The 23,230-nt window shown below is 39.0% G+C and overlaps 1 protein-coding gene across 1 annotated transcript in view; it reads left to right on the top strand.

Moving 5' to 3' along the window:
• The window catches only part of ZFR (zinc finger RNA binding protein), a 1,793,456-nt gene that overhangs the window by 1,007,243 nt on the left and 762,983 nt on the right, over positions 1-23,230 (top strand). Inside the window, exon 17 of the mRNA XM_044085369.1 lies at positions 20,976-21,169. Within this exon, the coding sequence (XP_043941304.1) occupies positions 20,976-21,169 (194 nt within the window). The remainder of the gene's footprint in view (positions 1-20,975; positions 21,170-23,230) is intronic.

Raw genomic sequence — 23,230 nt, 5'->3', positions numbered from 1 at the left:
ACTGTACTTTTTACCCCTTCTATAAGAAAATTGACAACGTGTCCCAAGATGTTGTCTAAGAACCTCATTGGCCATCAAGATATTCCAATTTCTTTCCACAATTCCTCTGATTATCTGATTGTTTCTGCCATATGTGGTAACTAATCTTAGGACCATATCACCTTTTTTGTTCTTCTGACGGTCCTGGTATTCAAGAAGCTGGTCCCTAGTTAAATTGTCAGACCCATATTTAGCAGATCTAATATCAAACTCCGAATAGCCTCTATCAAGGAATCTATTCACAAGATCAAAACTGGCTAGCTCATAATCCTCCTTACTGGAATTAATTCTTTTGATACGGCAGAACTGAGATTTAGGGATGTTCCGGACTGTGTGGCGGGGGTGCATACTTGAGGCATGTAGCAATGTATTATACTCAGGATATTTCCTATATATTTTAGTGCCTAGTGTATTATCAGGCTTTCTATAAACATTGACATCTAAAAATTCAATGGTAGTCATGTTGCTATTAACTGTAAATTCAATGCCCCAAATATTACTGTTCAGATAATCAACAAATTCTTTAAGATATTCCGTATCTGCCCGCCACACCATCCAACAATCATCAAGATATCTACGCCAGATATCCATTTCTACAATGTAAATGTTATGAGATGTATCATATATAAGATATTCTTCCAAGTAAGCCATAAATAGGTCTGCATATATAGGGGCAAAAGATGCCCCCATTGCAGTACCTTGTAGCTGCCAATAGCATTCACCTTGGAAAAAGAATATGTTTTTGTTCAAAACATGTTCACACATGCAAATCAAAAGTGTATTAAATCCAGGAGGATATAAATTAGATTTTTCAAGCCAAAACTGAAGTGCTTGAAGACCAGCCCAATGTGGGATACTGGTGTATAATGATTTTACATCTAATGTACAGAGCAGCCAGTCAGATTCAATCTCAGTTTCTGCTATAATTTGTAAAAATTGTGTAGTGTCCTTGATTCTAGCTCTCACATGGACCAACAGTGGTTTCAAATGTTCTGTCAAAAAAGCTGAAAGTGGTTCAGTAAGTGAACCATGACCAGACACTATAGGCTCACCAGGTGGGGAGGTCAAAGATTTGTGTATTTTAGGAAGTAAATATAATATCTGTTTATTTGGATCTTTAACCGTCAAATGTTTGACAATAGTAGTGGATAAAATGCCATTCTCTACTGCACTACCCAAGAAATTATCAATCTCTTTTTTAAAGGTAGGAGTGGGATCAGTATCCATTTTCATATAGCATTTTTTATCTGATAGTTGTCGTAATCCTTCCTGTGTATAATAATCCATATCCAAAACCACTACCGCCCCACCTTTGTCTGCCTTCAAAATCGCTATATCATTGTTGTTTTTCAATTCTTCAAGCGCCTGCCTTTCAGTTCCATGAACATTATCTTTGAGAATGTTGAAACCATATGGTGGAAAATGTAGGTCCCTGAGTACAGCCTGTTGAAAAGCTGTAACATGCGTATTAGCAGGAGGTTGAAATGTAGATTTTAAAAATCTAAACTCAGTAGATCTTTGAGCAGTATTATTAACATTTTCAGAAAAAAATATCTTTAAGTTCAAACTGCGACAAAAATCCAAAACATCATTGACTGTTTGGTATTGATCACAAAAGAAACCAGGTACAAACCCTAAGCCTTTATTTAGGATTGCTTCTTGTTCCAGAGTGAGCTCAGCCTTAGACAAATTAAGGACATTATGAAATTCAGTGTCATCTATTTTAGAAATGCTTGAACTATTCCATCCATTGATTCCAAATCTGGACCTATTATGGTGTTTCCTCCCCCCGCGTCGTTTCTTCTTACCCCAAAAGGGGTAGGTATATTACTTCTTTTTTTGTAGGGTGAGTGATCAGATGTGATACCCTCACTGTCAGTGGGAGAAGACTCATCCCCCGAGGTACTGGTATATATATGCTCTTTGTTTTTAAGAATGGGTCTGGGTCGTTTCCTTGATCTGGCACCGCCCGTACCCGTAGTCATATCCTTAAGTCTGACTGACTTTTGTAATTCAAAAGGGCGTCCCCTAGCATAGTCATTGACGTCCCGATTGAACTTTTTAATTTTCCTTTCTTTCGTCAGTTTATCATACTGGGTCAGTTCCTTAGATAAATTTGCTACAAAGGTACTGTAGTTGCTATTGGATTCAAATTGTTTGCAAATAATGCTAAGATCTTTGATCTCAGCAATGTTTGAATCTATTGTCCTTTCATAATATTCTGACAATATTTGCACAAACCTCATAGATCCTTCTTGAGCTGCCTCAAACCACTCATTGGTCAACCTCTCTTCAGATCTGCTGACCATGGGTTTTAACTTAATTCTAAGACCCCTAGGGACTAATTTTTTATATGAATAGGCCTTAAAAAGCCATAAGTGCCAAATGTTAGCTCTTAGCCCTTTAAGGGCTTTCTCTAGATTGAAAAAGGCAGATTGGCATCCATTGCTTAAAGAGGCAGCTTGTTGATCATTGATATTGTTGCTTGAGATAGATTCCAGTCCAAACACCTGGATATCCTCCCTATCAGCACACATACCCTGTAAAATATTGTCGAGATTCATGTTACCACAATGAACCGACCCAGTATGACAAAATAAAGGTGGTCCGATGCCAGAACCGAGAAAAGGGACCCAATCCAATACCCTATCCAAAAAATGATAGGATTAATATAAATCCAATTTAGTTATTAAATACCAATATCTCAGGGAAAGTAACAAATATGTCAGAAGCCAAATGTGTTCCAAAATCATAAAACCGTGTTCCACCCAGAAAGGCTGTATGAAGGAAGTCCTATATTCACTATAAATAGTGAATATAAAATCATAAATGTGTTAGCCAAAGTAGTGGGTCAGTGGTACTAATAGTTAAACAATGATGGTGTTCAACCTTATGTTAAGGAAAAATATCCTTAAACATATAATGGCAAAAATCCACTAAACTGTATGTGGAATATACTAGGTCAAATCCAATAGTGTTTTAGAGAACACCCATCAATCCCATATATCATAGATAAATCAACCACAAAATAGCTGAATGAGTACCAATATAATGACCAATGTCTAACACCAATTTCTTATGTATCCACCAAATAGTGAAACATAAGCCTTAAATACAAAAAACATATTACGGAAATTCTTTCACAGATAATAAAGGCCTTTGAACATCCTAAACATAAATGTATAGGAGCACCTTAATTGCATAATAATGCAACACATAAATATTGTCATCCACCTATTAGCTAATAGAATAGCATATCAAAATGGCATAAAGTAGACATGCAATAGCTAGTTAGATAATCTCTACCAAAATATAAATCAATGTGTTTTGGAAAAAATATCCTAAACTTAGCCAAAAGGCAAACAAATACACTAATTAGTGTATAGAATGTCACATCATTGATCTGATCAAAAGTATGATAGAGAACTTATTCAATGTGAAAATAATAGCCTATGTAAGACACTTTATAATGCCAATATTCTCCCCAATATCTAAGTATGTATCAGAATTTATGTATCCACTTAAATAGTGAAACATAAATGTTAAGTACAAAAAACATTAGAAGGAAAACCATACATAAATCAAAAAAGGCTCCTTCCACATATAAACCTTAGATATATAGGGACCCCTTAATTATATAACATGGCCAGATAAAAATGGCTAACAAGCTAACTAGATGGCATAACCAAAAGTGGCCTGAGATAAGCATACAATATTATTTGCACAGTTACACAAAAATGCATTATGATATGAAACACATTTCTCTTGATGCAGCCAGTTTAAGTAGTCTAGGCCCCTCTGAAAATGGAAATCAATAAAGAAAAGTTGCACATAGAAACAAGTTAACATACAATGGTCTTTTGAAACATGTGCTCCTATAGCAAAAAACCCCATGAAAATCCAGGATATACTTCCATAGGATTAGCGACAGTAGATGCAAAACACCAAACACCTTAATGTCCCTTTAAAATTCAATAGGCACCAAAAGGTGGATCTACAATCCTAATAGTTTGAATCATATACACGCCCAAAGGCCACTGTACGAAAAAGAATGCAAATATAAGAAGAAGGGGTAACCGAAACCGGTTTGGAGCTTGGGATATTTTTATCCTATGTGATTTTGTCAAATAAATATTTTTGGGACATCATTTGCTGGCCGTTGTGTGTTTTGATAGTTTGGTTGGCCGAGCAAAGCTCTACGTGAGAGGTTTGGTGTGGTCGTACGTTTTCTCTTACTATGCCTTTTCTTTCCATTACTATGCTTAAACGCCTTTGTGGTGTATTTGCTTTTGTTTGGGGGATATATTTTTGTGTTTTTTAAATTACTTAAATATTTTGCTTCCCATTTGGGGGGCATCTGACATCTGGGGCAAGAAAAACTGATGTAATGGCGTCAGCTGCATGTTATATATCCCTGACAACCTGACGTCATGGTAGAAGGGCTGCAACTAGATGCTTCGCACGGACGGCTTGCACGGTCAAACCAAGGAGAGCAACCACAAACGACCAGCAAAGGAGATGGTACGCCCAAGTACTTTATTAATCACAGTAACATTAAAGATATGTCACTAAACCAGACCGGTTTGGGCCTTACAGCCTTTCTCAATGGTATACAAAAATAAATTGATGCAAAAGAAGAAGAACTGATTCAAGTTGTATTTTATACTCCTCCCTATTAAATCAGGAATAGTTGGTATAGCCCAACCTAGTGTTTGGGATGTATACATGCCCAAAAAAACTTTAACTAGATTATCAAAAACAGTTCGTATGCTATTATAAAACAAGCAGTTTATACATTGAATGAATAAATACTACTATTAATAAAGATATCAAGAAAGTCAATTCCATAGTAATATGAACACATATATAAAGAAATTTTAGAAGAAAAAAAACATGAAAATAATATCTTGTAATTTTAAAATGGCCTGATTATGAAAATACACAAAATTCATCACGGCCATACAAGAGCTGATGAAAATATATATACATGATGTAGTATCTTAAACAAGTATTATAACAACAACCACTCAGTGCAAAAGTGTACATTGGTTATCCTTGTTAATCTTATAATATGCCCCCCTGAGCATATATTATCAAAACCACATGAGTTTCACCAATCAGACAAAACACACAAAGATATGGCTTTACACGGCATGTATTAATATGAATAACTAGACCTAACCTCTCTCATAAATGGTCATTCAGACCAGGCGGAAAGAGTGCCCCAAGCTTGGTGATCCAGTATTGTTCTTTTCGATTCAAAATAGAGTGCCAACCCTGTTGATGGCTACGATCCCCTACAATTTTGTCAATGACCATAAACCTAAATTGTGCATTTGGATGTTTGATGGTGTGTCTATAGAGGGCATTAGTTTCCTTCTTATTCCTAATGTCACTCTTATGTTCTGTCATACGTATTCGGAGGGATCTAGAAGTTTGGCCCACATAAAATGATTTGCACTGACATGTGGCCAAATAGATAACCCATGTAGTACTGCAGTTAGCAAAGACCCTCGTCTGGTACACCCGTTCTGTGTTGGCACTTGAAAATTCTTTCAGTGTGTATACTTGGGAACATGAACAACAATGGCCACAAGGGAAGGTACCTATGAGTCTATCTCCTGTTAAGGTTGTTTGTTGGTAGATAGCTCCTCCTCCTTCCTTATGTTTGTAGTGGGAAAACATCCCCCCCAGAGTTTCACCCCTTCTGAAAGACATATGGCAAGTTGTACCTAATAGTGTTCTCAATTCATCATGTGCCATTAATATATTCCAATTGGAGTTCAAAATATCTCTCACCAGCTGATGGTTTCTGCCGTATGTGGTGACAAACCTGATTGTTGAATCCTGATCTTTATTATCAGACTTTTTATATTGCAATAAGGTCTGCCTATCCAAAGAGTTACTCCATTCATTTGCCAAAAGGATGTCCCTCATTTTATATCCTCTGTGTTTAAATCTGCAGCATAAGTCATTCCTATCTGTTTCAAAATCCCCCCTTGATGAACATATGCGTTTCATACGCATGAATTGTGATTTTGGTATATTGCGGATGGTGTGGTAAGGATGCATGCTTGTTGCATGTAACAAAGTATTATATTGGGGGCATTTACGATAAACTTTGGTACTTAAGGTATGATCCTCATTACGGTATACAGTAACATCCAAAAAGTTAATAGTTTTATAATCATATGTTACCGTAAACTCGATACCCCATATATTATCATTCAAATACTGGATGAATTCCTGTAAATATGTAATATCTGCCTTCCACACCATCCAACAATCGTCTAGATATCGTCTCCAGATATCTATTTCAACAATATAGATATTGTGTGATGGGTCATAGATTAAACATTCCTCAAAATAGGCCATAAAAAGGTCAGCATATATAGGTGCAAAGGAAGCCCCCATTGCCGTACCTTGAAGCTGTAAAAAAACACTCACCATGGAAATAGAAAACATTTTTAGTTAGTACGTGTTCCGTCATGCAGATAAGCAGTGTATTGAAGCTGAAGCCCGGTGAATACATTTCACATTTTTCCAACCAGTATTGCAATGATTGCAGACCAGCCCAGTGTGGGATACTGGTGTATAGAGATTTTACATCAAGTGTGCACATCACCCAATCCTGTTCCAGTTGGGTATCTGCTATTGTCTGTAGAAAATGTGTTGTATCTTTCAATCTGGCCCTAACCAATGACAATAGTGGCTTGAGATAAAATGTGAGAAAAGCTGACAGTGGTTCTGTTAATGATCCGATACCAGACACTATAGGCCTACCTGGGGGTTTAGTAATGGACTTATGTATTTTGGGCAAAAGATATAAGATCTGTTTTTGTGGATCTTTGACCGTCAGGTGTTTGACAGCATTAAGAGTTATAATACCTTGATCCTCAGCTGTCTGTAAGAATGAATCAATTTCCTTCTTATATACTGATGTGGGATCTATAAACATTTGCATGTAACATCTACGGTCTGCCAACTGTCTTTTGCCCTCATCTAAATAATCCCCTGTATTCATAACCACAACAGCGCCACCCTTATCTGCAGGCAGAATGGCTATATCACGATTTTGCTTAAGTTCTGCTATAGCAGTTTTTTCCATGATCGAAATGTTTTGACCTAAAATGTTAGATTCATGATGATGAAAATGGAGATCTTTAATGAGACTGTTGAAATATGGAGACATGTTTGTTTATGGGTGGTTGAAAATCAGATTTCAAAAATCTAAACTCAGAAGATCTGTGAGAGGTGTCACCTGAAAAGAACAATTTAAGATTAAGATTGCGACAAAATGACAAAACATCATTGACTATGCTGTATTCATCACTAAAGAAACCCGGAATAAAACCAAGGCCTTTATTCAACAATATAGTTTGTGCATCTGTTAATGGTACATCAGATAGATTTAAAACATTATCAAAGTTAACCTCAGCTACGTCAAGAGTGTTCGTATCAGATTCTCCATAGAATTGGTTACTACGTTTATGTTTGCGACCCCCTCGTCACCTTGGTGAGTGTCTAAAGGGGTATAACTATTGGTTTTCTTACTCTTTGGTGATTCCCGATGGTAGCCACCATCATTATCCGTGTATGATGATTCTTCATCACCCGAAGTACTGGCCAGGGATGCATCAGTGGATTTTAAAATAGATCTAGGTCTCTTTCTGGGTTTCGTACCAAGTGTTTTGTGACTAGTATCATTAAACCTGACCGTCCTAGATGTATCAAAAGGGCGACCCCTCTGATAGTCATTGCAGTCTCTGTTGAATTTGCGAATTTTACGATCCTTGGTCAGTTGATCAAAGGATGCCAAATCCTTCGATAATTTTTTAACCAAGGAAGAAAATAAAGGCTGAGATTCAAAACGTTTACACTCTTCACAAGAGCTTTTAACCTCTGTTAAGCATATATCCACCATTCTCTCATAGTAGGCTGTCAAAATTTTTACGAACATCATAGAGGATTGATGAAGAGCCTGGTTCCATTCCTTCGTCAGCCTGTCCTCCGACCTGCTCACTAAGGGCTGTAACCTGACCCTCAAACCTCTAGGGGTAATATCCTTCTGTATATATGCTTTGAATAATCGCAAATGCCATATATTGGCACGAAGATTCCTCAAATCTTTATTAAATTTATTAAAGGCTGAGTCACAACCCTCAAAAGGACCATTATTAGAGCCATTTTGGTTATTGCTTGACATAACATTGACACCAAATACACCTAAGTCATGCCTATCAGCACATAACCCATTCAAAATCTGCTCCAAATCCATATTCTGTCAGTAATTGAACCAGTAGACTATGATCAACTTACCAAGTAAAAGAAAAATATGCATAAAAAGATAATTCAACAGAGAGCACACCAAAAATAGGAAGCCGTAATACTAAGAGAAAAATAGGAAATCAGCCATATAATACCAGTCACAATAATTCCCAATATTGTTATAATCCACTGAGGCATCCAACCATGGATGATGAAATTATCAGGCACCAGTTTTGATGTAATCACTATGATGTATAGTACATTATTCAGCAGGTAGTTGAAGGTAGAATCAACATGTTATCTACACCTGACACAATGATATATACCTTACAAAGAAAGATTCATAATGAATCATCACTGTTACAGTATTAACAAAAATCGTATCCTGGTTATCATTCACATACAGTTATGTAAAAGATTTTTGATTATAGTCGAAATATATCTACATAACCATATAGGGTACACCGAAGACAACCCCTTGAATCCTGATCAATAGATAGGTTCAAGTATATGAATGGGATTTTCTTAATCATCCAAGTTGTAATGCAACATGTATCAGATAAGGAAGATGAAAAAATATGACGCTAATAACATGTTATATATGTCCATATCTGGTTCCAAATCCAATTTGTATATATATATCCCTCAGATAGTATGGCCTAATAAATAAAGTTTCCCCTTAATAGTTATTTAAAGCATAAGAAAGCACATAATGAAACCAGAATCTAAATTATACCATAAGATGTTTATCCTATATATATTTTTTTGTTATCATTCAGATCCTACTAATGAATAATTCGTAATTCGTCCTTGATGCACAGTATATCATAAATTTGAATCAAAAACCAACAATATTTTTAACCATGGTGTCCCTACTTCAATAACAAACCATTCAGTCTGTTGTAACAACTGAATATTAGTTGAGAATGTGTACATATACATATACCAATAGAAGGATATTATTATAAACTTAGAATCACATCGTAAAAAACATTATCACCAAAAGGCAATATGTAAAACACAATTGCTATCTTAATGTTTAAATATAATTCTCCTATAGTATATATGTGTGTCCCCTATGATTAAACATTTTGTACTAGTATTAAGCAATCCAGTTCAAACAATTAAATAATTGTCCGAAAACGACTGTACTGTGAAAACCACAGTCGAAATATGTCCAACATCCACAAAAGTTATGCAAATGTTCCCCTCGACCAGCAGTATGACATTAAGAACACACCATCAGCGTTTGGATCGTATCTTTGTGTGTTTTGTCTGATTGGTGAAACTCATGTGGTTTTGATAATATATGCTCAGGGGGGCATATTATAAGATTAACAAGGATAACCAATGTACACTTTTGCACTGAGTGGTTGTTATTATAATACTTGCTTAAGATACTACTTCATGTATATATATTTTCATCAGCTCTTGTATGGCCGTGATGAATTTTGTGTATTTTCATAATCAGGCCATTTTAAAATTACAAGATATTATTTTCATGTTTTTTTTTTCTTCTAAAATGTCTTTATATATGTGTTCATATTACTATGGAATTGACTTTCTTGATATCTTTATTAATAGTAGTATTTATTCATTCAATGTATAAACTGCTTGTTTTATAATAGCATACGAACTGTTTTTGATCATCTACTTAAAAAAGTTTTTTTGGGCATGTATACATCCCAAACACTAGGTTGGGCTATACCAACTATTCCTGATTTAATAGGGAGGAGTATAAAATACAACTTGAATCAGTTCTTCTTCTTTTGCATCAATTTATTTTTGTATACCATTGAGAAAGGCTGTAAGGCCCAAACCGGTCTGGTTTAGTGACATATCTTTAATGTTACTGTGATTAATAAAGTACTTGGGCGTACCATCTCCTTTGCTGGTCGTTTGTGGTTGCTCTCCTTGGTTTGACCGTGCAAGCCGTCCGTGCGAAGCATCTAGTTGCAGCTGTTCATTTAGCCTCGCTGGTGGTTCCTGATGGTAGCTCTACATTTTTCGTGTATTTGGTATCGATAATACAAGGTGTATTAAGTGAAGAAGACTGTGTACTTGGATATCCAGTAATACGGCATGTTTTAGGCTCTTTGGGATGTATACTTTGCTTCAGTCCTTAAGGAGGAACTAGGCCTATCAGGCGGACTAATCGTTACGCTAAGAACTTTCTTTTCTTTATCGTGGACATTGGTATTGTTTTTGACTTTTTGAAGCTTACAAAAAGAACAATGTTAAGTTGTCAATCTCGCCTTCATTCTTGCTTGATGGGTTCGGAGCCGATCCTCGGCTCCGACTCGGCACTTGCTAAGCTCGAGAGTCACTTTTACCAGCTCGAGGCAGCCCCATATCCCATGATGCAAGGCGGTAAGTACCCAGATCTCGTTTGCCGCTTCGCTGATGAGGTCCTCCTTTTACCAGCTCCTGGTAAGTGATTCTAATATTACTATTTTTGCCCCTTTTCTTTAAAAAAACTTTAGATAGTTAGTTTAAATACAGTTTTAGTCCCCTTCTGACAAGAATTTTCCCTGTCTCCTTAAAATTTCTAGTCAGACTTTCTCCCATCCCATCCCCCCCCCTTTCGACCCCCTTATGCAGGTTATTGCCCGAAAGGCGTGGGCTGCTCCTGACTCTGTAGAGCCAGTCCCTAGGAGGCCTTCAAAAATTATTACTGCCCCGTCGGACAAGCAATTCCTCACTAAAGGTGTCCCCGCTGATGCCATGGTGGTGGCTGCTGCCACCAAGAAGGAGCTTGCAGATCCTTCTGTACCTGTCCATCCTCCTAATAAGGACTCTAGGACCATGGATAGGTACGGTAAGCGGATGTTTTCTTCAGCGACCTTTGCTATGCGTTCGCTGAACTACCTATGTCACTTCACCAGACTCCAAAGGGATATCCTTAAGGAGCTAGGTGAAGTTGTGCAGGATCCTACAGCTGCAGGGGCTCAGGAAAAATTGCTTCGCAGCTAGGAACCCTTAACTCCATTGCAAACTCCTCCATGCGGCTAATATCATATGCTGCTGATGGAGCGAGTAGGGCCGCAGGTACAGGTGTGGCTCTTAGACGCCAAGCCTGGATGCGGCTATGTAACTTTGCAGATCCCTTTAAGGCGTCCTTCACAAACTCTCCCTTTGATGGGTCAGCTTTGTTTGGCCCTCAAGTGAAGGAAACATTGACCAGGTGTGAGCAGGACGGCAAAACTCTTTCTGCCGTAGGAGTCCGTTTTTCCACACCTTCTAGACCTTACCCCAAAGGACAGAAGGGTGGCAAAATGTGGTTCCGCAAATCCCAAGGAGTCACGCCGGATTCACGTGGTCAGTTTACCCCTAGAGGCAGAGGGGGTAACAACAACAGACGCCGCTCTAGAGGCAGAGGGGGTCCACAAAACCAGGGAAACAGAGAGTCTCTCTCTGACAAGCCCTTTCAGCATCCCTGAGATGTTGCCCGGCTGTCCCTCCTTGGAGGCAGTCGGGGGAAGATTATCGCTGTACCCAAAAGCCTGGCATTCCCTCACTCAAGACAGATGGGTACAGTCGATCATATCCGAGGGTTACATGATTCCTTTCGAGGAAAGTCCTTTTTATCCCTCAAATTCCCTTCCAGATGTACCACCCGGTCTAAGGGAAATTGCAGAGTTAGAAGTCTTAAAACTACTGCAAAAAAGAGCCATTCAGCCAGTTACAACAGACCATTCAGAGCCGGAATCTACTCAAGGTTCTTTTGGTCCCCAAAAGACGGGAGACTGGAGACCAATATTGGATCTCAGCAGACTCAACAAGTCTGTGAGGAAGACAAGATTCTGAATGGTCACTCTTCAGTCAATTCTGCCCTTCTTACAGAAGGACAACTGGATGTGCTCAATAGATCTTCAGGATGCGTATTATCACATAAAAATACACAAACGCTCCAGGAGATTTCTCCGCTTTCGGCTGGGGTCCAGTCATTTCCAGTTCAGAGCCCTGCCCTTTGGTCTCACTACAGCCCCCAGAGTGTTCACCAAGTGCATGGCAGTGGTCACGGCTCACCTGAGACGTCTAGGATTCCAGGTGTTTCCGTATCTCGACGACTGGCTCCTTTCAGCCACCACCAGGCATCAGCTTGTTCAAGCCAGGGATTACACAATAAATCTTTGTGCTCAGTTGGGCATCTCGATCAACTTCGAAAAGTCATCCTTATCGCCCTGCCAGTCTATTACTTTCATAGGCGCAAACTTAAACACTGTTCGGATGTCAGCTACCCTTACAGATCAAAGAGTTTCAGACATTCAAAGTCATGTCAGGATCATTCTAGCCAACAAGAAAATACAGGCCAGAATGGTTCTAAAGGTATTAGGCCTCATGGCTGCGGCCATTACTCTTCTTCCCCTGGCTCGTTTCTATATGCGCCTTCTTCAGTGGATGTTGTTCACTCAGTGGTCTTACCAACAACTTCCAATGCGTTACCAGATTCTGGTGACACAGACTTGCAAAAATCATCTTGCTTGGTGGATCACATCTCCCCAGGTTCACCAAGGCAGACACTTTGTACCCCCATCCCCGGTAGCCACTGTCACCACGGATGCCTCCCTGATCGGGTGGGGGGGTCATTATCAGGGCAGGATGGTTCATGGGACGTGGCAGCCGTTCGAGTACCACCTGCACATAAATGTCCTGGAGATGAGAGCAGTGCTTTTAACGTTGCAAGCCCTCAACGACTTTCTTCCCGTAGGGACAATTGCAGTCCATACAGACAACATGTCTGTAGTTTGGTATATCAACAAACAGGGCGGAACCAAGTCCTACCCCTTGTGTCGAGAAGCGCTCAGACTATGGCAATGGGCAATCTCCTCTCATCGGTTTCTGGTAGCAACGCATATCCCTGGGAAAACCAACATTGTAGCGGACAGATTGAGCAGAGCTATTCTCATGCCTCACGAGTGGTCTCTCAAGCAATCTATAGTGGAAGAGATTTTTCTGGAATGGGGTCGCCCATGTTGCGATCTTTTTGCTACTCCCCAAAACAGCAAATGCCCGGACGACTTCTCTCTCTTCCCTCTACCAGGCCATCCCCCCAGAGACACTCTGACCCAGGATTGGCCCCAGGGACTTCTTTATGCCTTTCCTCCATTTCCTCTGATCCCTCAAGTTATCCAGAAAGCAACCGTTTTGAGAGCCAAAATGATTCTCATTGCTCCTTACTGGCCTCGACAAGTTTGGTTCCCGTTCCTCCATCGTCACCTTTTGGTGCAGCCGTGGCATCTGGACCCAGTGCCAGATCTTCTGATTCACCAATCCGGTCAGCTGCACCGGTCTATCCCTTCTCTCAACCTCACAGCATGGTTGCTCCACTTCCTTCCTTAGCCAGGCTTCCTTTGATCTCTAACCCTGTTAGAGACATCATAGTAGCTTCTTTAAAATCCTCTACCAGGAGGATTTATGCAAGCAAATGGAAACGTTTCTCTTACTGGGCTAAAGCCAAGAATATTAATCCTTTCACTGCCCCAGTTCAGGCAGTTCTGGACTTCTTAGCAGAGATTTTTCATGCAGGCTCCTCTTCTTCCACAGTCAGAGTTCAATTGGCTGCTATCTCGAACTTTCATGTCGGGATTGCAGATCACAATATTATGTCCCATAGGCTTTGTAGAGCCTTCTTGAAAGGAATTTTCCTGCTAAAGCCTCCAATCAGGAATCCTCCTCCTCAATGGGATCTAAATTTAGTGCTGACATCCTTGATTCTTCCCCCCTTCGAGCCAGCTGTTTCTTGCTCCCTAAAATTTCTTTCTAGGAAAACTTTATTCCTAGTAGCTATTACATCGGCCAGGAGGGTGTCTGAACTTCATGCTCTATCGGTTCGACCCCCCTATTTGGTCTTTCACAAAGACAGAGTATCATTGAGAACTAATCCGACCTTTTGCCTAAGGTCGCCTCAAAGACCAATTTGAATCAATCCATTGATCTCCCTGTATTTTTCCCAAACTATTCGAACAGATCCGAACAAAAACTACATTATCTTGATGTCCACTGCCAACTCAGATATTATTTGGACAGAACTAAACAATTTAGGAAATCTGATCAACTCTTTGTTTCCTATGCGGATAACAAGAAAGGCCTTCCTGTCTCTAAAGTGACCTTGTCTAGATGGTTTTCTTCGGTCATCTCTGAAATTTATCTGCTCAGGGGAAAACAGCTGTGCTCAAAACCTAAAGCACATTCAACTAGGAGCTTAGCTACTTCTACAGCCTTTCAAGCTAGACTTCCTTTAGACACTATTTGTGAAGCGGCCACTTGGGCCACTCCTCATACTTTTGTTTCCCATTACAAATTGGACTTGGCCTCCAGGGATAGAGCCAGTTTTGGCTCTACAGTCCTCAAGAGTCTGTTCCATTGAGCCACCCAGGATAGAGGTGCTAGGGACGCGGTCCCATCAAGCAAGAATGAAGGCGAGATTGACAACTTAACATTAAGAAGTTATGTACCTACCATAACGTTCCATGTTAGTTGTCTTCTCTCGCCTTCTTTCTTGCGACCCTCCCTCCTTCCCCCAGGCCTGGACAGACCTTTTTCTGTAAGGAGTTATTATGCTGAAGACCATTCAGTCCTGGTCTTTCTTCCATCCTGTAGGCTTTCTTTCTTCCTTTGGGAAGTGTTTTATGCTTGGTGCTACTGCCCTTTGTCATCAAACGAGATCTGGGTACTTACCGCCTTGCATCATGGGATATGGGGCTGCCTCGAGCTGGTAAAAGTGACTCGAGCTTAGCAAGTGCCGAGTCGGAGCCGAGGATCGGCTCCGAACCCATCAAGCAAGAAAGAAGGCGAGAGAAGACAACTAACATGGAACGTTATGGTAGGTACATAACTTCTTATTTATGCACTAAAGGCATTAACATCTATATATTTCTCCAAGACTTATGGTTTGGTTTTGGGGATACATGTAAAAATTGTGTCTTAATGATATATCTATCGTAACTAGGGGGTGGAATTTATGGTGAATGAGTGCAGATCGGAATATTGGAACTTTTTCAACATTGATTATGCTCTTATAAGGGCTACGATTTCAATGTGGATGGCATTTCTTTGATGAGATACTGCTGTTCGAGGGAAATGGGTACAGGAATCGTTTTAGGTGTTGGACATATTACTCTGTAGATGGTTACGATCCAAACGCTGATGGTGTGTTCTTAATGTCATACTGCTGGTCGAGGGGAACGTTTGCATAACTTTTGTGGATGTTGGACATATTTCGACTGTGGTTTTCACAGTACAGTCGTTTTCGGACAATTATTTAATTGTTTGAACTGGATTGCTTAACACTAGTACAAAATGTTTAATCATAGGGGACACACATATATACTATAGGAGAATTATATTTAAACATTAAGATAGCAATTGTGTTTTACATATTGCCTTTTGGTGATAATGTTTTTTACGATGTGATTCTATCTAAGTTTATAATAATATCCTTCTATTGGTATATGTATATGTACACATTCTCAACTAATATTCAGTTGTTACAACATAGACTGAATGGTTTGTTATTGAAGTAGGGACACCATGGTTAAAAATATTGTTGGTTTTTGATTCAAATTTATGATATACTGTGCATCAAGGACGAATTACGAATTATTCATTAGTAGGATCTGAATGATAATAAAAAAAATATATATAGGATAAACATCTTATGGTCTAATTTAGATTCTGGTTTCATTATGTGCTTTCTTATGCTTTATATAACTATTAAGGGGAAACTGTATTTATTAGGCCATACTATCTGAGGGATATATATATACAAATTGGATTTGGAACTAGATATGGACATATATAACATGTTATTAGTGTCATATTTTTTCATCTTCCTTATCTGATATATGTTACATTACAACTTGGATGATTAAGAAAATCCCATTCATATACTTGAATCTATTGATCAGGATTCAAGGGGTTGTCTTCGGTGTACCCTATATGGTTATGTAGATATATTTCGACTATAATCAAAAATCTTTTACATAACTGTATGTGAATGATAACCAGGATACGATTTTTGTTAATACTGTAACAGTGATGATTCATTATGAATCTTTCTTTGTAAGGTATATATCACTGTGTCAGGTGTAGATAACATGTTGATTCTACCTTCAACTACCTGCTGAATAATGTACTATACATCATAGTGATTACATCAAAACTGGTGCCTGATAATTTCATCATCCATGGTTGGATGCCTCAGTGGATTATAACAATATTGGGAATTATTGTGACTGGTATTATATGGCTGATTTCTATTTTTCTCTTAGTATTACGGCTTCCTATTTTTGGTGTGCTCTCTGTTGAATTATCTTTTTTTGCATATTTTTCTTTTACTTGGTAAGTTGATCATAGTCTACTGGTTCAATTACTGACAGAATATGGATTTGGAGCAGATTTTGAATGGGTTATGTGCTGATAGGCATGACTTAGGTGTATTTGGTGTCAATGTTATGTCAAGCAATAAACAAAATGGCTCTAATAATGGTTTTTTTGAGGGTTGTGACTCAGCCTTTAATAAATTTAATAAAGATTTGAGGAATCTTCGTGCCAATATATGGCATTTGCGATTGTTCAAAGCATATATACAGAAGGATATTACCCCTAGAGGTTTGAGGGTCAGGTTACAGCCCTTAGTGAGCAGGTCGGAGGACAGGCTGACGAAGGAATGGAACCAGGCTCTTCATCAATCCTCTATGATGTTCGTAAAAATTTTGACAGCCTACTATGAGAGAATGGTGGATATATGCTTAACAGAGGTTAAAAGCTCTTGTGAAGAGTGTAAACGTTTTGAATCTCAGCCTTTATTTTCTTCCTTGGTTAAAAAATTATCGAAGGATTTGGCATCCTTTGATCAACTGACCAAGGATCGTAAAATTCGCAAATTCAATAGAGACTGCACTGACTATCAGAGGGGTCGCCCTTTTGATACATCTAAGACGGTCAGGTTTAATGATACTAGTCACAAAACACTTCGTACGAAACCCAGAAAGAGACCTAGATCTATTTTAAAATCCACTGATGCATCCCTGGCCAGTACTTCGGGTGATGAAGAATCATCATACACGGATAATGATGGTGACTACCATCGGGAATCACCAAAGAGTAAGAAAACCAATAGTTATACCCCTTTAGACACTCACCAAGGCGACGAGGGGGTCGCAAACATAAACGTAGTAACCAATTCTATGGAGAATCTGATACGAACACTCTTGACGTAGCTGAGGTTAACTTTGATAATGTTTTAAATCTATCTGATGTACCATTAACAGATGCACAAACTATATTGTTGAATAAAGGCCTTCGTTTTATTCCGGGTTTCTTTAGTGATGAATACAGCATAGTCAATGATGTTTTGTCATTTTGTCGCAATCTTAATCTTAAATTGTTCTTTTCAGGTGACACCTCTCACAGATCTTCTGAGTTTAGATTTTTGAAATCTGATTTTCAACCACCCATAAACAAACACGTCTCCATATTTCAACAGTCTGTCATTAAAGATCTCCATTTTCATCATCATGAATCTAACATTTTAGGTCAAAACATTTCGATCATGGAAAAAACTGCTATAGTAGAACTTAAGCAAAATCGTGATATAGCCATTCTGCCTGCAGATAAGGGTGGCGCTGTTGTGGTTATGAATACAGGGGATTATTTAGATGAGGGCAAAAGACAGCTGGCAGACCGTAGATGTTACATGCAAATGTTTATAGATCCCACATCAGTATATAAGAAGGAAATTGATTCATTCTTACAGACAGCTGAGGATCAAGGTATTATTAATGCTGTCAAACACCTGACGGTGAAAGATCCACAAAAACAGATCTTATATCTTTTGCCCAAAATACATAAGTCCATTACTAAACCCCCAGGTAGGCCTATAGTGTCTGGTATCGGATCATTAACAGAACCACTGTCAGCTTTTCTCACATTTTATCTCAAGCCACTATTGTCATTGGTTAGGGCCAGATTGAAAGATACAACACATTTTCTACAGATAATAGCAGATACCCAACTGGAACAGGATTGGGTGATGTGCACACTTGATGTAAAATCTCTATACACCAGTATCCCACACTGGGCTGGTCTGCAATCATTGCAATACTGGTTGGAAAAATGTGAAATGTATCCACTGGGCTTCAATACACTGCTTATCTGCATGACGGAACACGTACTAACTAAAAATGTTTTCTATTTCCATGGTGAGTGTTTTTTACAGCTTCAAGGTACGGCAATGGGGGCTTCCTTTGCACCTATATATGCTGACCTTTTTATGGCCTATTTTGAGGAATGTTTAATCTGTGACCCATCACACAATATCTATATTGTTGAAATAGACATCTGGAGACGATATCTAGACAATTGTTGGATGGTGTGGAAGGCAGATATTACATATTTACAGGAATTCATCCAGTATTTGAATGATAATATATGGAGTATCGAGTTTACGGTAACATATGATTATAAAACTATTAACTTTTTGGATGTTACTGTATACCGTAATGAGGATCATACCTTAAGTACCAAAGTTTATCGTAAATACCCCCAATATAATACTTTGTTACATGCAACAAGCATGCATCCTTACCACACCATCCGCAATATACCAAAATCACAATTCATGCGTATGAAACGCATATGTTCATCAAGGGGGGATTATGAAACAGATAGGAATGACTTATGCTGCTGATTTAAACACAGAGGATATAAAATGAGGGACATCCTTTTGGCAAATGAATGGAGTAACTCTTTGGATAGGCAGACCTTATTGCAATATAAAAAGTCTGATAATAAAGATCAGGATTCAACAATCAGGTTTGCCACCACATACGGCAGAAACCATCAGCTGGTGAGAGATATTTTGAACTCCAATTGGAATATATTAATGGCACATGATGAATTGAGAACACTATTAGGTACAACTTGCCATATGTCTTTCAGAAGGGGTGAAACTCTGGGGGGGATGTTTTCCCACTACAAACATAAGGAAGGAGGAGGAGCTATCTACCAACAAACAACCTTAACAGGAGATAGACTCATAGGTACCTTCCCTTGTGGCCATTGTTGTTCATGTTCCCAAGTATACACACTGAAAGAATTTTCAAGTGCCAACACAGAACGGGTGTACCAGACGAGGGTCTTTGCTAACTGCAGTACTACATGGGTTATCTATTTGGCCACGTCAGTGCAAATCATTTTATGTGGGCCAAACTTCTAGATCCCTCTGAATACGTATGACAGAACACAAGAGTGATATTAGGAATAAGAAGGAAACTAATGCCCTCTATAGACACACCATCAAACATCCAAATGCACAATTTAGGTTTATGGTCATTGACAAAATTGTAGGGGATCGTAGCCATCAACAGGGTTGGCACTCTATTTTGAATCGAAAAGAACAATACTGGATCACCAAGCTTGGGGCACTCTTTCCGCCTGGTCTGAATGACCATTTATGAGTGAGGTTAGGTCTAGTTATTCATATTAATACATGCCGTGTAAAGCCATATCTTTGTGTGTTTTGTCTGATTGGTGAAACTCATGTGGTTTTGATAATATATGCTCAGGGGGGCATATTATAAGATTAACAAGGATAACCAATGTACACTTTTGCACTGAGTGGTTGTTATTATAATACTTGTTTAAGATACTACATCATGTATATATATTTTCATCAGCTCTTGTATGGCCGTGATGAATTTTGTGTATTTTCATAATCAGGCCATTTTAAAATTACAAGATATTATTTTCATGTTTTTTTTTCTTCTAAAATTTCTTTATATATGTGTTCATATTACTATGGAATTGACTTTCTTGATATCTTTATTAATGGTAGTATTTATTCATTCAATGTATAAACTGCTTGTTTTATAATAGCATACCAACTGTTTTTGATCATCTACTTAAAGTTTTTTTGGGCATGTATACATCCCAAACACTAGGTTGGGCTATACCAACTATTCCTGATTTAATAGGGAGGAGTATAAAATACAACTTGAATCAGTTCTTCTTCTTTTGCATCAATTTATTTTTGTATACCATTGAGAAAGGCTGTAAGGCCGAAACCGGTCTGGTTTAGTGACATATCTTTAATGTTACTGTGATTAATAAAGTACTTGGGCGTACCATCTCCTTTGCTGGTCGTTTGTGGTTGCTCGTCATGGTAGAAGGGACAGCAACTGACACAGGACCCAAGACTTTGTTAATCAGGCCGACTGAGGGCAACCTGCCAGCAGATTACCCAAATGTAATGGCTGCAACAGTGAATACACTCAAACATCTACATTTATGGTAAGTGTACACAACTGTACTTTTGTATTCCCATGAATGAAAATAAGCTTATCTTTTGGTGTCTGTGCCCATTTCTGATCTGCATGCCCTGAAGTGGGACTCTTGTGATTGTCCATTCCACCAACAAGGGAATTGCATTCCTGTCCTGTTCAAGTCTGGACCCACACTATACTCTTATCTGAATTTTTTTCTTGTTTGTCCTGGTGATTGATTTATTTCTCCACAAGTACAGCTCTGCTATACAATATATATTGCCCAGTGTCCCCTTCTGCATAGTCAAACTTGGAAATTAGTTGTGGTTCATTTTACTTGTTTTGCCAAAAATTTTCAGATATGCAGATTTAGTAAGAGATTTTTATTTTTTCCATTTATAGGTGGAAACAAGCTTCAGACAGCTGGAAATAAAATAGAAGAGGCCAAAACAGTTGAAATTCAGAAGTCATCTGCTTCTACTGTGAGTCAGACACAAGAAGTGAAATCTGACACAAGTGTGGAACCTGCTACATCAGCCTTGCTTGCTGCATTGCAAAGTGATGTCCAGCCTGTAGGCCATGATTATGTGGAAGAGGTAATCAATATGCATTAATTTGGTTTGTTAGAGATTTATAGACCACCCAATTTATTATGTTGCTAACAAAAGCAGGCCTCTGTCCATGTGCTAAACCAGACTGCCATGTATAAAACTTGCATTTAATTTTTTTTCTATTAGAAGCTGTAGCATTTTTTAGTTCAGTCTGTGGACCTAAAAGCTGTATGACAGTTCCAAGAAAGTTTCCTTCCTCTCCAATTTATTTTTTCTTTAAGGCTTCTGTAATTGAAGTCACATTTCCTCTTCACTGATGGACATCGCACTGTCATTTGCCTAGCTTCTTAACTCTCCACAATTTTTTCTCTCTGCTTAGTGGGGCTTTCGACCTCTCGTTAATTTTAGAAAGGTTCCCATGGCCAGTGCCTAAAGCTGAAGTGTTTCTTTGGGTACACGATTGCAAGCTAACACTTGCACAGCAATCTTTCTACTGTGGGTGAGTAGCATAGTATGACACAATTGTAAATGTCAAATATTCAACTTAGTCACCTGAAGGCACAGAAGATGAAAAGCTTTTCCAGAGGAGCAGCAACCTTGAGTCATCTGCTCACAGTTTAATGGAGACATCTGGTGCAAAGGAATCTCACTCCCAGATATCCGTATGGTTCCAACAAGGTTTTATGGCCCTTAATAAAGGTTAGTTGAGTTTTAGGTTCATAGGTGTTTACTAGGCTAACGACCACAAGGGCCCTTTTAAGCCTAGCCATGCATCTCAAATCTCCGCCAAGTTCTGATACCCTTGATAAGTGTAAGCATGGGCCTGGGAGATGAGCTATTTACAGGTTACCTGTGTCCATTAGAGACATAAGTGCCAAACCAGGGATGAATTTCCAGTTTCCCATCCAATTGTCCAAGTTGGATTTCAATTGGGTTAGGGAGGAACTCTGCTTCACATGGATGGGGAGCCTTTTCCATAGACGGGATAGTCTCTGGGATGAATACCTGTCCCTCCAGCAAGTCCTATATATATCACAGGCAAGGTTTGTCTTTAAAACAGGTAATTCTGGTGCTGTTTATTTTGTGGATATGCAGGAGGTCCATTAGAGTGGGGTCTGACAATGCCCTGTATGCCAGGCATAGATCTCATGTCAAAAGCCTGTAGGAGACAGAATACAGGGATAGGGCCTTGAGGCAGTCTGCATAGGATCTATCACTTACGCCCCGTATTCTTTTAGTGAGGAGTCTCTGTGGACGTTCCAGTTGTTGGATGTGCCTGGTTAGGTACATACCAAAGGGGGCATAGTACTCATTGACAGGTCTGATGAATGCCGAGTACAGTGGAACAGTGACTTCCTTGGACTTAGATGCCATACATTTGTTTATAAGTTGCACAACATAGAATGATTTCTTCACCACTGTAGACACATGATGGTCAAAGGCTAGATTACTGTATGTGTGCAGCCCTAAGTCTCTGACTACTGGGTCATCTCCAAGGGGTGTGTTGTCAGTAGGATAGTTACCAAGGATGGATGACTTCCCAAAGGATACTGTTATGCATTTCTTGGCATTTACTTTTAGTCCATGGCTCTGACACCAGTTGTTTGTCTGCGTCAGCCCCTCCTGAAGAGCATTTGTCAGTGTGGGATTCAGTGACGGCTCCTAATTTGCAATGTTCTGCAAATTTAGTCAGCCAGAGACCACTGTCATTGGCCTTGACTTCTGAAAAGTAAATGCCAAAAAGGAGCGGTACAATGACTTATCGCTTAGGGACTCCATTTGTGACTGGCCTCTTTGTAGAGGTGGACTCACCAATTCTAACTTCCTGGGTCTTGTCTGTAAGCCAGTTGGCTATCCACCAGCTGAAATACAGGTTTGTACCAAACCTCATGAGGTTGTCAACAATGGCCGAGTGGGGAATTGTGTCAAATGTCTTGTATAGGTCAAGGTAGGCAGTGTGAAAGATTTTGCCCTCATCCATTGCTTTAGTGACCTTCTCAAAGAAGCCCAGCAGGTTGAGTAGGCATGATGTACCCTTGATGAAACCAAACTGGGTTGGGTCCTGTATCTGGAGGTTTTTCTATATCTCTGTTGATCATCTCCATG

This window comes from Protopterus annectens, chromosome 1.part1 (assembly GCF_019279795.1).
Source record: "Protopterus annectens isolate FY-2018-M chromosome 1.part1, PAN1.0, whole genome shotgun sequence".
NCBI classification, from domain to species: domain Eukaryota; kingdom Metazoa; phylum Chordata; order Ceratodontiformes; family Protopteridae; genus Protopterus; species Protopterus annectens.
This window is presented reverse-complemented; position numbering and strand designations above follow the sequence as displayed.